Source organism: Ostrea edulis, chromosome 4, assembly GCF_947568905.1.
Source record: "Ostrea edulis chromosome 4, xbOstEdul1.1, whole genome shotgun sequence".
Classification (NCBI taxonomy): Eukaryota; Metazoa; Mollusca; class Bivalvia; order Ostreida; family Ostreidae; genus Ostrea; species Ostrea edulis.
The window spans coordinates 35,091,538-35,108,084 of NC_079167.1; the positions used below are offsets into that span (position 1 = coordinate 35,091,538).

At 34.6% G+C, this 16,547-nt stretch overlaps 2 protein-coding genes across 3 annotated transcripts in view; one reads left to right on the plus strand and one right to left on the minus strand.

The window, feature by feature from the left end:
- The window catches only part of LOC125672318 (prosaposin-like), a 28,261-nt gene extending 19,126 nt beyond the window's left edge, over positions 1–9,135 (plus strand). Inside the window, exons 14-22 of the mRNA XM_056162494.1 lie at positions 1–145; positions 1,591–1,771; positions 2,302–2,631; positions 5,672–5,941; positions 6,042–6,356; positions 6,703–6,857; positions 7,139–7,219; positions 7,330–7,521; positions 7,816–9,135. The exon at positions 1–145 is cut by the window's left edge and continues 50 nt beyond it. Of these exons, the coding sequence (XP_056018469.1) occupies positions 1–145; positions 1,591–1,771; positions 2,302–2,631; positions 5,672–5,941; positions 6,042–6,356; positions 6,703–6,857; positions 7,139–7,219; positions 7,330–7,521; positions 7,816–7,857 (1,711 nt within the window). The 3' untranslated portion in view covers positions 7,858–9,135. The remainder of the gene's footprint in view (positions 146–1,590; positions 1,772–2,301; positions 2,632–5,671; positions 5,942–6,041; positions 6,357–6,702; positions 6,858–7,138; positions 7,220–7,329; positions 7,522–7,815) is intronic.
- A 706-nt stretch (positions 9,136–9,841) lies between these two features.
- Positions 9,842–16,398, minus strand: LOC125672319 (major facilitator superfamily domain-containing protein 6-like). 2 transcript variants are annotated; one of them, XR_008802351.1, is made up of 3 exons: positions 16,271–16,398; positions 10,908–14,184; positions 9,842–10,856 (listed from the first exon to the last, which is right to left on the minus strand). XR_008802351.1 is itself a non-coding variant. In XM_048908551.2 (2 exons), the coding sequence occupies exon 2, from the start codon at positions 14,119–14,121 to the stop codon at positions 12,280–12,282; it is 1,842 nt and encodes a 613-aa protein (XP_048764508.2). In that variant the 5' UTR covers positions 14,122–14,184; positions 16,271–16,398; the 3' UTR covers positions 9,842–12,279. The 2 variants fall into 2 exon arrangements, 1 of the variants encoding a protein (XP_048764508.2); XM_048908551.2 differs by having other exon boundaries at positions 9,842–14,184.
- Between the last annotated feature and the right edge of the window lie 149 nt (positions 16,399–16,547).

The window sequence follows — 16,547 nt, forward strand, 5'->3', positions numbered from 1 at the left end:
TGTTGCTGCCAAACCTATTATGCCAGGGCTTCAGGTGAAACCAGATGTAAAATTACCAACACAACCAAAAGCAGGGGAACTGTGTGATCTGTGTCAGATGGCTATCAATGAGTTAGACACCATGATTTCTAAGAATTCAACTGCGGTATGTTTATTATATTGCTCTGAAGGAGAGGGTATGTGGTCTTTCCTCTGCCCTTCCATCTCATGCCTCTTTACAAAGAAATTATAGTTTGCTGCATCTAAATTTTATCTGATTATTCTGTGCAACATTTCAGATCTCTTACTCATCTTCTTCACATTTTCTGATAAGATGGATGTCCTTTATACCTATTAAGATTCAATCCGCCCCATCGCGAGTAACACTGAAGTCAATTTTTAATCATCCCCTCGCAATTCATTGTGAAACCAATGGTTTCTTAGGGTTTGTTTCAGAAATTCTATACAAGGGTTATGATATTATGCAGACCTAAACCTGAAGTCCTTTATCTGAAATACCCCCCCCCCCCCCCCCCCCCCCCCCTCTTCCTCCTCAAATGCGAAACTTATGTAAAATTACAGAAAACGTCTTTGATGTTTAATTTCTTATTTCAATATGGAGGAGAAAAAACTTTTAATCCTTCAATGTGATCTTTAGTGATATCCTGGATCAGCTTGTGGTAAACGGTACAGAATATGGAAAAATGTTTTAAAAGTTTAGCCAACGTTACAGTGTATATAAATGTTTTCTTCCACCTTTTGTGCACATAATTAAACATAAATGATTATGCTCAAATTGTCACAAAAGCTGGTACTTGCACTGAAAAATTATGTTTGAAGAATTGTGTACATGTACAAATGTTCCCATGAAAAGGTACAAATATGAACCAAAAGACCATTTGGATTCACAATTTCTTCAAGGAAAACAGACTAGTAGTTTAGAGAGAAGGAATATTGCCAAGGGCAGGATATATGTTGTATTGTACCAAACACATCGACATATTAAAAAGAGATTATTTTAAACTTCATAGTTTAGTGCATGTATTTTAATTGTCAATGCATTTCTTGTTAGTTGGTATTCGGTGCCAAACTTGCCCAGGGTAAGCTGTGGAGTCAATTGTATGACGATGTGTTTGTTGCTGGTTCCTGATCCATCTCCATTTAGCTTTGTACATATTTATCCTTTATAGATTTCTATGTGCCAAATATTTATGATAATGCACAAACACAGTATCTATTTTCAATGCATTTTTCTCTACTATGACATATCACGGGTTGATTTCTTAGTAAGCTTCTTGGTAAGTTTAATGGCTGATGCAATTTCACACCCATAGCCTGTTTACTCCCTGTGTACATGTTTGTAGATGTCATTTACTTGTAATGTTATACATGTATACAAATATCCTTGTAATGTTCATATACTGTACATGTGTGTATATATATATCCTTTACTTACATAGGCAGTAAATTTATTAATCTGAAAGTATTTTTCTACTTGTTTAATAGTCAAGTATAGAAATAGGGTTCACCTCATTTTGACTGTACGCATACTCTGTAACTGTATATAATCAAGAAGTAAAACAAGTAATCTATTTTTCATTTACTAAACAGCAAGAGGTAGAGCAGGCCTTGATCTCTGTGTGCAGCCGTTTGCCGGCCCAGTACAAAGATGAGTGCAGCGACTTCGTGAAGCAGTATGCTCCAGCTATTCTGGACCTCATTGGACAAGAGTTGGACCCCCTCACAGTCTGCACTTTCCTCAAGCTTTGCACTTCTGGGTCCAAGAAACTGGGTAAGTTACAATACACAATTTTTGAGTTGCCCAATAGTTATTTCCCTTTGTTGAACTCTTATGTATGGTGAGAAGAAAAAGATGTTTTGAAAAGATTTTTGAAAATACATCTCAGGGTATGAACTGTGATGCTTCACGCTGGCATACTTTATGAAACACATTAGTGCTTTATGAACAGTATGCCAGTGTAAAGTGTTGAATTTCATACCCTGATGTATTTTCAAAATTGAAATTGATTGCATATATTTGAATTTTACTTTCATTTCTGTCTGAATTCCCAGCTGTTATAATTCGTGCATTATATCTAAAAAGTAGTTCAGTATTCATATGTGCAATGTTTATAACTACATTATCTTCATGAGGAAATGGCTATCATTATAATTTGTAAAGATATCAAGGGCTAAAACATTGGAAATTTAAGTATGTATATGTATGAACAATCTTTTATATATTTGCTTACCATTACAGCTTTAATATGTTAATCCAACATCAGTCTCTGTGGCTTTCATTTCTATCTTGTTTAAATACAGATATGAATAAACCCATGAAACCTGTTAGTTCTGAAGCAGAATGTGCTATTTGTGAGTTGGCCATGAAAGAAGTAGACTCCATTCTCCAGGGCAGTCAGGTGAAGGAGGAAATTGAAAGTGCTCTGAAATCTGTGTGTAATCGTTTGTCATCTGCTGATCTTTCCAAAGAATGCACCAGCTTTGTCATGCAATACACAGAAATGTTGATCAATCTACTGGTCAAGATGCCCCCCAAGGAAGTGTGTTCCACCCTGGGTCTCTGTACTGCTGCCAAGTCGCCTGCCAAACAAGAACTGCACCATGTCAAGCTGACCTCCATGAAAAATAATGGTAATGGAAATGTGTAGATCTACATAAGAATTACTCATGTGTAGCAAAGAATGAATTGTTTATTACAGGGTTTATGAAATAATGCTGTACCTTTTCAGATGTTGACTTTGAAAACATCAAAAATTTATATAGATTAAAAAGTAGCATAGAGTCCTCTACCAATATCTTGAAATTCATGGCCCCAGGGTCAGAGGCTTAGGCACCAGAATTGTATATAGATACATGCTTGTAACCAGACTGTCTAGATCTAGAGTGGACCAAGCACAGGCAATTGCATCGCTTGGGGTCGAATTTACTATATAAAGAGTACTTTGTATTTTAATTTATTCATACATAATCAATCGACATTGCTACCAAAGTTCATCCCGAAATTCCGTATACTTCCCAAGATATGCAGAAATGAACTCGGAAAAATGCCTATTATGTTTTGGTTGACTTTTAGCTGGGCCCTGACACTATACGACTACACAGAGTGTTTGAGCATTGCAACAAGCTATCAAATAGAATGTGCAGCATAAAATATAATTTCTAAAATGAATTTCTTACCCCAATTCATAAAATGAAGTCCGTAATAGCTCAAAGTGACGGAAAATTTTAAACCGTGTGTACTTTCATTTATCACAGTCATTTTCATCGGTGCCACTAACTACCCACATTAACATCATTATTATCAATCATCAAACACCTGTGATAATGTGATTTAGATAAAAATAGACATTTGTATATTTTTAAAGTCTTGTTATTAGCATAATTTATGTACTATAATGAATCAATATTGATAAATATTAGTTTTGAGTCTCTAAATCGTTATGGGTCCTTCCATCTCTTTTGGGTAATTAGCCATAACTACCGTTAATGGTTGGGATTGGGAAAGTACAGACGGAGTAAAAATTTTCAGTCACTTGAAGCTATTACGGACTTCATTTTATGAATTGGGGTAAGAAATTCATTTTAAAAATTATATTTTATGCTGCACATTCTATTTGATAGCGTGTTGCAATGCTCAAACACTCTCAATCTCTCACCAGAGGGCGTATTACGCTGCGCTACAACACCTCTGTCAACGTCTGAATGTCAAGATTCTTGGCAAAACTTATTTCTACCTATATTGCATTATAAAGTATGATTTTACAAATTTTAGTGTTAAGCTTAAAATCTTACAGTAAGTTCACAAAAACAACGAATTCCATGATTATTCTAGTATTACTGGATGAATGAATGAATGAATATTTATATATTAACTTTTTAATTCGCTCAGGTGTCTTATATTTACCAGCTTCTGCGTTTATAAAATTCAGACAAGTGTTTAATTTGCTTAGATATGATCATTACAGTTTGATATGTTAAGTTAGTTTTAGTACGTTTTGATATGATTTTTAGACATTGACAGAGGTATTAGTGGAGCGTAGCGGGAACGATAACTCTGGGTAGAGATTGAAACACTCTTGTGTAGTCGTATAGTGTCAGGGCCCAGCTAAAAGTCAACCAAAAAATAATAGGCATTTTTCCGAGTTCATTTCTGCATATCTTGGGAAGTATACGGAATTTCGGGATGAGCTTTGGTAGTAATGTCGATTGATTATGTATGAATAAATTAAAATACAAAGTAGAATTTTATATCAATTAATTTATTGTTTTTACATCGGCTAACTTGGGTATCCTATATTTAGAGTTCTATACCTTTACTCTTTATATAGTAAATTCGACCCCAAGCGATGCAATTGCCTGTGGACCAAGGTGACTTTGCCAAGGTCAGGTCACTGGTTTTAATATTTCTGTAAGTGATTTTTAATGAAAAAAACAAGAAGCTCATACTGGTATTTGGTAGAAAGCTTTATCAAAACCAGACAGTGAGTCAATACCTTGAACCAACATCATTTGGCCCATGTTAAGGTCGTCAATAAGATGTTAGAAATATTTGTCTAGGCTCTATACTTGTCATTGAGAGATATTAAAAATCACCAAAACGAAAACGCGACATCTTGTTTTCCGTGTTTGACACCATGAATATACAATATTTTTAATTCAACTTTTCATTTTGTTATACTCAAGTGACCATTAAGGCCCTGGACCTCTTGTTGACAGAAAAATAATTGCAATCTTAAAAAAATGATATTGTAGTTGTACAACTTCTCTTGCATATTTTTAAATTTTGATGAAGTGCACTTTATTCACAATAATTTTTTGCCAGAACATATTGGAGAACATGATATTTTTCAGGTATACTGTTTTTTTTGTTAGGATAGTGGTAAAAATCTAAATAATGTTCTTCAGTGCACTTGATGTTTGGGAGTTTAAAAAAAGTGTTTTTGTATAAAAAAAAAAAAAAAAAAAAAAAATAGAAGGAGTGAAAATCATAAAATGTTTTCATTTCTGATGTAAAAATCTAAAAAATGGAGTGAAACTAGTCATGATTATTTATCATAATTTGTTACACAAGAATTGAAGTTTTGGAAAAAGATATTCGAAACCCCATACTGTATGCAACTTTTAGATTTGCACATGGTTTTTTTTTCTTTTTTTTTTTTTCGTTTCTTGTTTTAGTCTGGGTTTTTTTTTATGAAATGTTAGAACGTTTTTACATGGCTTGGTCCACAGTGAAAATATTGAAATTTAATTACAGTTGAAAAAAAGGCTACATATGGTAGATCTTTTATAATTGATTGTTATATTTATCCTGGTAATAGTTTGTGAACCTCATAGAATGTTATCCCATGGGGATCTGGGTTAGAATAGGTCCTCAGTACCCCTTGCTTGTCATAAGAGGCGACTAAATGGGGCGGTCCTTCGGATGAGACAGCAAAAAACGAGGTCCTGTGTCACAGCAGGTGTGGCACGATAGAGATCCCTCCCTGCTCAATGACCATAAGCGCTGAGCATAGGCCTAAATTTTGCAGCCCTTTCATCGGCAGTGGTGACGTCTCCATATGAGTGAAACATTCTCGAGCGGGACGTTAAACAATATTCAATCAATCAATCATAGAATGTTTACTTTTGTAATTGTGTAGATCCTGCAACATGAATTATTTTTCTTTTACAGGTCTCTTGCATCAAAATAAAGTAAGTACCTCACCTCAGTGTGTTGTATGTGAGGCTGTAATGACAGAACTGGATAACATTCTGAAGGAGAACAGAAGCAGGCAAGCCATTGAGAATGCTCTTCAGATGGTATGCTCCAATCTCCCCACCGCCATCAGCAAAGAATGTTCCGACTTTGTCAATCAATATGCAGACCTGGTTATTAACATCGTGATTCAGGAGGTGGACCCTAAATATGTCTGCACTGCATTGAAACTGTGTAAAACTGAAGGTAAGAATTAGTTAAACATAGAAACATTTAGACAAGTCATCCCCCCCCCCCCTTCCGAGTTGGTACAGATTATGCATCACACTGATTTTTTTTTATGCAGGTCTTCATCAAAATAAAGTAAGTGCCTCACCTCAGTGTGTTGTATGCGAGTATGTAATGACAGAACTGGATAACATTCTGAAGGAGAACAGAAGCAGGCAAGCCATTGAGAATGCTCTTCAGATGGTATGCTCCAAACTCCCTACCACCATCAGCAAGGAATGCTCCGACTTTGTCAATCAATATGCAGACCTGGTTATTAACCTACTGATTCTGGAGGTGGACCCTAAAAATGTCTGCACTGCATTGAAACTGTGTTCAAGTTTGAAAAAGGCTCTCCTTCATTCCGCCCAGTTCCTTCCTATTCCAGGTCAAGGTAAAATCTATAGATCTTTTATATTTGTTTCATTGTACACTTGTTCTGAATTTTGGGAAATGTTTACACATTTAGATGAGTGAAGATACAACATTGTATGCTGTTTCTAAAATCAATGAAAAAAAGTGTCAGAGATGGAGTATAAATGTGGTACATTTCAGAATAAAACTTGTGGAAAACTTCTTAGCAATGAGTCAATTCTGCGTACAGCATCTTCGTATTCAGACTTTTATCAACAAAGAGGACTTTGTACTTCACAATAGTTTTCATGGTTGACATTGAAATTAGAGAGTTGCATGCAGGAGGCTCTACACAAGTTTAGAAATATCCCACCTCACTTTTTCAGTTGCTGGCATACAGTTGGGAGATGAAAAATGTGAGGCTTGTGAGTTAATTATAAATTACCTGGATGAAGCGCTGAAGGAGAACAAAACCGTACAAGCTGTGGAGGCTCTTCTTGATAACGTCTGCAACTTCCTGCCCACTACATTCAAGGAAGAGGTACCAAGAGTTGTTATTCATAAAATCTTGTTCTGGTGTTCTACTCATGACATGAATGTAACACTTAATTAACTTGTTTACCTGTCAAGCAGGCTGTCCAGAATACATTTATCAAATAAGGATATCCTGCATACACATTTACTCTTTCCACCATTAGCAAATATGGAAGTCTGAACATTTAGTTAAATATTGTTCATGTACAAAGATACTACTCAAGAAATGAGCTGATGTAACAGAACACTAAATGTTAACTCTTTACTGTTGAAATTTTACCATTCCAGTGCAACACAGTGGTTGCCCAATATGGACCTGTTATTGCTCAATTGATCGCCCAACTTGTGGACCCCAAAAAGATTTGTGAGGTATGATACAACAACAGTTCTGGTCATTCTTTGTCATGCTTTCAGTTTATTCTATGAGCAAAATTTTGCCTCTGTTGATTTCATCTTTATCTGCTGTCCATTTCCTGCAGGAAATCAAACTTTGTCCCACAAAGGCAGGTGTGAAACAATCTTCCGTTCATCATCTCCTGCAGAAGCAAAATCCTGCCCCCAAAGATACCAAGCTGTACTTTAAAAATAAACAACACTTACTGGGAGAAAAAGAGTGTACCTATGGACCAACTTACTGGTGTGCCAGCCTAGAAAATGCCAGGAAGTGTCAGGTAATTCATGCATCACTTGTGAACATTTTAGATTTTAAAGGATTTGTGGGTTTTTGGGGGGTAGGTAGGTAGTTCTCATATTTTGTCAAGGCAAAGAGCTGCATGACTAGTCAAAGCCTTCTCTGGAGACCAAAGGTCTACAAGCATCATGACATCACCATGTCCATGTGATGTTTATCAAAAAGCATAAAATGTATATATTCACACACATTTTCTGAATTGCCATTGAATACAAATGTACACGTTTCTTTCTTAAATTTTGTAAATGATTGGTAATGCCCGTTTATTTTTCAGGCTGAAAAACATTGCAGAACAAAAGTATGGAACCGTAACTAAAGAAAGAGCAAATCCACTCAACATGGTTACGACAGGAGATTAAAAGCTTTGAGGATGAAGATCATATATCACAACTAGTTTTAACCAGTGTAGTGATCTGAAGATGTGATATCTCTGTGATGGCCATTCTGTGTACATTCATTCCTGTAAATTCCCTTGTATTTTTTTAAAAATAGAATAAACAATATACCTTTTCATTTGGTGTTTATGTTTTATTTTGAATGGATTGTTGAATTTTGTGCTGATTTTGTATTGTATTGGAATAGTAATGATATACATGTAGGAATGGTTTTTGCAGAAAAAAGTTTTAATATTTGACTTAAAGTCCACGATGGAGCAACAAAACTTTGTGTAGTATGCATAAAATATTCAATTGTATTTTGTAGTGGATTATAAATTTGAAATACTCTTCATTAAATTGTATAGAAAAATAGATAGTTCCTCATATGTATGTAAAGTTCATATTTCTGTTTATAATCAGTTCACCTATACATATTGCGATACCAGCAGCAATGGGCAATGAATTGTATTTTACTAAATAATTGATAAATCGTTCATCTTCGAGCTGTTTCAAATTAATATTTACCAAAGTAGTTTGAAGTTTTTTCCCCTTTTGGTTTTTTGTTATTTACTGTCAAACTGCATGTGTGTACATGTATATTACGTAAAACTTGTCCTTTTGTTGATGTTTTACCATGTTGTTTTTTGGTTTAGATTTAATTAACGCGTTAAAGAATACAAATGCAAGAGGGGCAGGTACCCTGATAAACTTGGATAGAATTGCTGTACAATTCATATACTTGTATTATAAATTAACCCCATTTATATATTTTTCATTTTAATATATTGATTCTGTAGTGTAGTGCTTTGAATGAAGGAGGAGTAACACATCACGAAATATTCTAAATGAAAATATACCATAGTCGCAAAATTAAAATCGGGCACACCAGGATATTCTTTCTTTTTAAAATAAAATTTTTGATCACCATCCCCACATCTCTGCACATATATCCTCTGGAGTCATTCCTGACAATTTTGATTGGTGTGTTATACCTAATTCAGTTTATTGTGCATTTTTTAATCTATTTGACACAGGATCTGTTTTACATTCCATATTATACCGATGAGATTATGAAGATCTGGATCTTAACGAAGTTATGGAATTTGTACATTATGTTAAAAATAATAATTTACTAACAATTTCTACATTTCTAATGATGTTGAATTCAGTTTTTCTTAAATTTACTGTAAGTTTGGATAAAGAATTATATAAAAGTACATCACTAGTTCTTTTTTATTTGCCATTGATGTTAAAAAAAAAAACCCCAACCCAACACTTTTATTATCCCAATGTTAGGAAGGCATGTTTACCAATTCATGACAGATGCAAGTGCAAACTGAGGAGTCTTTTCCACTGAGGGTCAAGATGGCCTTGATCCAAAATATTGCCCTTTGACAGTTCAGATTTGCATGGTCTGAAGTGAAGCATATGGCTTCATCGGCACAAAATGATTAACCATAAGCAAATGTTTAGTACATAAAGTGATTACATTTCACAAGACACCTTGGCTTCAGGCAGTATGCCCACGATTGCCAACTTTCATACTGAAACGGTTGTTTGTTGCAATTGGTGTGGTATTTGGGCTCTGTACCATGGATATCAGACTGAATAGCTCAGTGGTTAGAACAGGTAATATGGAGAAAGCGATAACAATAATTTTGAATTTGTTCTTTATAACATCACATCAGATGTTTTAAATAATATCTCGACTTCTGGTGTTTGGAGCAGAAGATGCACTAAACTAACTCCACAGAAGCATGTGAACACAAAATATAATAAAATAACAGCTAATGTAGATGTAATTTCTGTAGAAACGAGGGGGTTATTCATATTCGGTCTTTTCTATCCCCCCCCCCCCCCCTTGTTTCCACAGAAATTAATGAAGATGCATTATTGCAACCAGGAAACAAAAAGTACAACACATCAACTTGCAATGCTTTAATTCACTATGCAAAAAAAGAATATGCTAGTTATATGTAACAAAGTGGAAAGAATGAAACCAACACCTAAAGATGTGACTAAAACATCTGAAAGAGACCTCAACAAAAGGAATGCTTAAAAAGTAGACTCAAATGTGTAAAAATCTTCAATATAACTTGCACAACCAAGAAGTTGAAAGAAAAAATATTGCTTAGAAGTGTATACATGAATAAATATTCCTCTGTTCTAACTACAACCAGGTGATTATAGGAAGATACAATAACATGTAGGTATATATATCTGTATATAGAAAAATTCTTTTAACAACATATATTAGATAAAATTCTTTCACCTGTAATTCTTAAAGTAATGCAATGTTGATTTTTTATAAACTTAACAAAATTGCACCATGAGATATGAGCATTTCTAGAGGGTGTAATCACGGATTTGAGAAAATGGAAGCATAGTACATGTATAAGTAACACCCAAGATCAAAGACACATGCATTAAACGTTTAACAACAGGGCAACAAAATTAATATGGATTTCAATACATCTCGTGGATTTCACATAATAAATAAGAGTCATTATAAAGTACAATAAAAATCTTTGGATGTACAAGATGGATTTCAGATTTGTCACTTGAAGGATAAAAGTAAAAAATGGTGAATTCTTAATGCATCAGAAATACATGTATATGATTGAACAAAAAAGGACGAGGACAGCATTGTCGTGGTTTGCGAGGACAATAGTGAGTGGTAATGTGTGTAATAAATGATGGAAAGCCATTAAGTACACCAAAGATAATGCTCCAATTAGTTTTTTCAATTCATTACAGCGATTTCCCCCGTTTTTAAAAAGAGGAATAACATATCGTCATAATGTTCACTTACTTTCAAAACGCAAGTGGAAAAAATAAGTGTTGGCAACATATTCCTTGTCCTTCTGAATTTTGCCGAGCTAGATAGCTCAATGGTTTACTTGTAGACTGTTGATCTGAATTTTGTCAAGCTAGATAGCTCAGTGGTTTACTTGTAGACTGTTGATCTGAATTTTGTCGAGCTAGATACTCAGTGGTTTACTTGTGGGCTGCTGATCTGATATGTGGGTTCAAATCTAGCTGGGTTTTAAAAAAATTCAAGTTACTTTCCACTAAAACAGCATTTTTCTGTTTGTTTGATGTTTAAATACATGAATGGTAAATTTTGAAGTGTTCAATTTCAAAATATTATTGTGCTGGTACATACCATCCACTTTCTACCCATTAGTTTCCTTGTGAGTGTTATTCCTCCTTAAATACTGTATTAATTTTCAAGTAATTACATTTCTTAACTTCTACAAAGGTCTTATTTCAAAAACTTTTCTTCTGATATGAGGAATGCCTGCATTGTATGCATCTGAATTTTATGTCACTATTTGAACAAAATAAACTAAAAATCTAAAGTTAGAAGGGAGTTTTATAACAAATATAATATTCCTTTAACCTTAAGGTCATAGCTTGTAAGAAAAGCACTAAAAACTTGCTATAAAATCAATAATTATTAAATTCTTATGTAATATCTACTGTTAACTTCCTTAACAATTTTGCTCAATCTTACATGTACTGTGTTAACACTACAATGAGCTTGAATCAGCATTTTAAAAAATTACTAATACAGCAACTGTACATTCCTGCATCTTAAAAAAAAGTTTCTCAGTATTTGCAGTATTTGTGACTGGCCAAAAAAATTATCCAGTTTTACATCTACTAAACCACAGGTTTGATGTTACATTTAACACATATCAACAACCACAAAAACGTGCACACAAATCATGGTGTAGTTTTACAAACAAGAAACTTGCACTTGTGGGAAAACAATGAAGCACCAACTAGTAATCATAGGAAGACAAACCTCAAAATATCAAGGCACATTTCATTGTATGGAAATACTATTGATTGAAAACATTTGCAAATATAACTGGAAGATTTTCTAAATACATAAGGAATTGATTTTGTATGAACTTCATAAAAAAAAAAAGAAAAAAAGAAAAAAAGAATTTACACAAGAGAAATATCGGCAAACATTTTTTCCTTTAAAATATCAAGCAGATTCAATCAAAATGCTAAAGTAATTAAAAGCCACAAATCCCTCACTTAGACTTACTACTTTAAAGAAAGCTTCTTTGGCAACATCATGGAAAAAAATATATTCGATTTCATAACCAATCTGAAACTACCCATTTACTAAATATTAAGATATGATAAATGTAAATTGTTTATGTATTGGAGTCAATGGCGAGAAGAAAACAACCAAATGTAACAAAACTATCTTTCACAAATGGAAAAAACACAACTATAAAAACAACTACATGTATATATAAAAGATCTAATTTGGAATGTATACAAATCCAGAATTTAATGCATCTTTGGAAGGAAATAATGAGATTCGACAGAAATACTTCTTATTTATCCTTGAGGGCATGCTCCAACCAGTCATCATCATCATCATCAGAATGATCATCAGCCTGAAGCAGGCGAGTGTATTTAATCTCACTGTCTTGCTTTGGGTGACAACACTTCTGTAAGAGAAAGAAGACTGGGCACCAACCAATGGACAAAATCGACAGTGCCCTGAACAGCACCGGGAGGCCATACTGATCATACATGACGCCAGACACCATACTCCCAACTCCAAAACCAATACCAAAATAAGCAGATGACAAAACCGACCTTATTGCTCTGTCAATGCTGGGGCTAACTCGGAAGGCTTGATTGCTCAGGACAACAAACCACATCATTGTGTGTGTCACTGCATGGAAAATTTCTGCAGGGAGGACGGCCCACGGAGTCCACAAATATGAATAATAAAGCAGACGAGCAGCAAGGCAAAATAAAGAGATGCTGATCATTCCACCATTACCTAGCAACCTAACTAATCTGGAACTAAAAACAAGAACCACTAGTTCGGAGAGACTTGCCACAAGGATGCACACTCCCATGGTGATTTCTTTCCCTTTAAGGTCCTGAATCAGCCAAAACAAGAAATTACTGTATGATGAGAAAACAAAACCCATAATCAGCAAGGTGAACATGTAAAGCAGGCCACCACAGGTGCAGCACACCTTCATCATAGCAGTCCCTAACTTGCTCTTGTATTTTGACTTAGGGACAGTGGGAACAGGGTAAAAGAAACCCAGTAAAAATGTGAGTCCAAGGAGAGCCCCAAATGCATAGAAGTGAAACATGAATGGATAAACTTTCAAATCAAAGAGGCATGTAGTGTTGTCAACCACTAAAGTCACAATAACAGGAAAGACAATGTAAGCCAGAGAGCTCCATATTCTATGCTTCCCATACTTTTCCATTTCATCAATTTGCTCTAAAAATTCAAACCACGAATCATCTGCAATTTTCTCAACAGGTGAGCAGAAGGCTTCACCCAAAATTAACATCACCAGCACAACAATAAAAAGGTTTTCTTTGGCCTGTTGTATTTTTTCATGTATTTTCTGAACAAATGTAGCTTTCATTTCTTTCAGGGATAATTCTCTTTTTCTTCGAACTGACACTCCATATCTCTTCAAGAAATCTTTCAAAACATGCTTATCATCATCAGAGAGAACTTTTTTCGCTGCATTCAATATCTCCTCATCTTTTGCTATTTTTTTGTAGAATTCGAATACATCATCTGCCGAGAGGACCCCAACCATATTCTTGTTCACACCAACTTTGATTAAAATGTCTTTCACCTTGTCCAGTACCTCATCCTCTTCATTCTTTTTCTCTTTAGTAGGAACTGTCTCTGAAATGCCACTACTCTCTGCTGTTGTAGATAGAGCATATGGAAATGATGAATTCACTGTAGAAGGCTTTGGCATCAGATTTTGTGTAATGGGCAAGAGCTGGGTGCTGTTAATATGGATTGGGAATTCTGTGACAAGCAATGGTTGGGAATGTGTTGGTGTTGTAGGTGAATCACAACTCTCCATAGATGGGCTCAAATTTGTTAGTAATGTTAAAGGTAAATATGTTACAGCCATCATGAACAAGGCTATCATCAAAACTAGTCTTCTTTTCTGACACCGAATTGCACACTTGGACCACAAAGGAGCAAATATGAAAGTTGAAAAAGTTTTTGCTCCAATTACAAACCCTGTCTGTGTTGCTGTTAATCCCAAAAACCGTAAATATATTGTCAGAAATGGAAGCAGACATGACTTGCTGGCGGAGAAAAAGAAGCTGAATAGGTTGCAGAAGAAGATGGAGCGCGAGAGGTTGACTGGTTCAGTAATTTCCACTGGCATGATTGCTCTTTGAGAACCTTCTTTCAACAGCCAAATGTACAGTCCTTCAGGTCCTACAAAACACTAAAAAAAAATGCACCTCTTTTAAAATATCTCCATAAATATGTGCATAAAAATGGTTATTGTCAAATTTGTTGGTAAATGTCTTATTAGAAAATAAATCAATGTTTCAACATCATTCATCTCCTTGCAAATAAGTTTGAGGTGATGCCGCGAGGGCCAATATACTGCATTTATAAGAAATATTTTAAAAACAGTTACTCTTTAAATGTGTCAAATTGCCAACGCATTTCTTAAATTTTCTTAAGTCTTAAAATTCCAAGTTGCCATTGTGTAACTTTTGACATTATAAATTACCACATTGCTTTACAACTAAAAATTTTTATAACTGGAAATGATTATTACAGATGTATGTTGGAATGTTTTGGAGGTAAAACATCTGTAGAAGTCGGACGAGTTTGATCATCAGTGGGCAGATAGCGCAGTGGTTAGAGCACCTGACTAGTAATGCAGGGATTCCAGGTTCAATTCCCAGTCAACCCATAAATTTTCTTCTTATCTATTTTACATTTTGTTCTGTTGACTACCCCTGGGCTTCAGGTGAAAGTCATAAAAATCTAGGTATGGGTTCTCCTGGAGGAAAAAAAAAGTAATTTCTGTCATAAAAATCTGGGTACGAGTTCTCCTGGAGAAAAAAAATTGTCACTTTATCGAATGAAAATCTGGTTACGAGTTCTCCTAGTGAAAAACTTTGTAATTTTATCATATAAATCTGAGTATGTGTTCTCCTGGAAAATAGAGGTACGCTATAAAAATACTATGCCAGATGTTTAAAATTAGTGTTTAATCGCAATAATTATACTAATTATCATCTCATGCCAAACAAGTATGATCATTGTATATTTATTTACTTTTTTTTATTCAATTGAAAGGCATGTTCATGGTAAATTATGTACTTAATGTTTGAAATCCTCGATTTTTTCAAGGAGAAATCGTACCCAGATTTCAATACCTAAAATAGTACAATTCTTAATGCGATAAACTTGTATCAAAATTTCGATTATTATATAATGAAAAAGTTTTTCTCCAAAAGAACTCTTACCCAAATTTCAATTTGATAAAATGACGAAGTTTTTTATCTCCAGGAGAAATGACAAAGTTTTTTCCAGGAGAATCTATTTGATAAAATGACAGTTTTTTTTCAGGAAAAGTTGTACCCAGATTTATGACAGAAAAGCCATAGTTTTTCTTCAGGAGAATCCATTTAATAAAATGACAAGGTTTTTATCTCCGAGAGAACTCGTACCCAGATTTTAATTTATTACAAAGTTTTTCTCTCTCCAGAACTTGTACCCAGATTTCTATATTTTAAAATGAAAGTTTTTTTCTGCTGGAGAACTCGTACCCAGATTTTTATGACAGAAATGACAAAGTTTTTCTCCAGGAGAACTCATACCCAGATTTCCATTTGATAAAATGACAAAGTTTTTTGTCCAGGAGAACTCAATCGTACCCAGATTTTTAGGACAGAAATTACGTTTTTCTCCAGGAGAACCCAGATTTTTATAATATTAAATTGAAAAAGTTTTTCTCTAGGAAAACTCGTACCCACATTTCTGTTTGGTTTAATGACAAAGCTTTTCTCCAGGAGAACTCATATCCAGATATTGATGGGAACGACTTCTCTTGCAGAACTCATACCTGGGTACGACTTCTCAAGGAGATTCTGAGAACTCGTACCAAAATTTCTGGGTACGACTTTTCCTATAATCATGGCTATATTGACAGTCAATAATCGGCCTGAATAGCTCAGAGGTTAGAGCACCTGAATAGTAATGCAGGAGGCCCGAGGTCGGACTTGCAATTTTCTCCCTTCCGTTACCCAGTGAGGAAGATGTGCATATACTCCTTAGATTCAAAGTTAAGCTACCAGTGTCATAATGTTAAATATAAACCCCATGCAAACTTTGTTGTTCAAACAAATACATATTTCTCGCTAATTGAAATAAATAAATAGACGGCCGGGGACCTACATCAAATTACTTCGTTGAGTGCTATGCCTTCAGGACATTTGAACCTTTGCTGCTCAATACATTATTTCGCAACTTTCAATATATAACATGAACTACGATACAACATTTTTACTTACATGTGATCAGATGCATATCCACAGTACACGTTGTTTGACGGACCCCTCTATGTATAATATTGCAACATGTTCCACAAAACAAATCAATTGTTTACGATTGTCATAAATGCTGTCGTGGCGAGTCTAATCGACGTAACCCGAAAGAAAGTTAAAATTGCTACAAAATATTTTGATGGGTTTGGTAAACTTAAAGCATGTTCACCAAAATTATGACGAAATAAAAAATATGAAAGTCGTTTCGGCGATTTTGAGAATCTGAAAGTTGATTTTACGACAT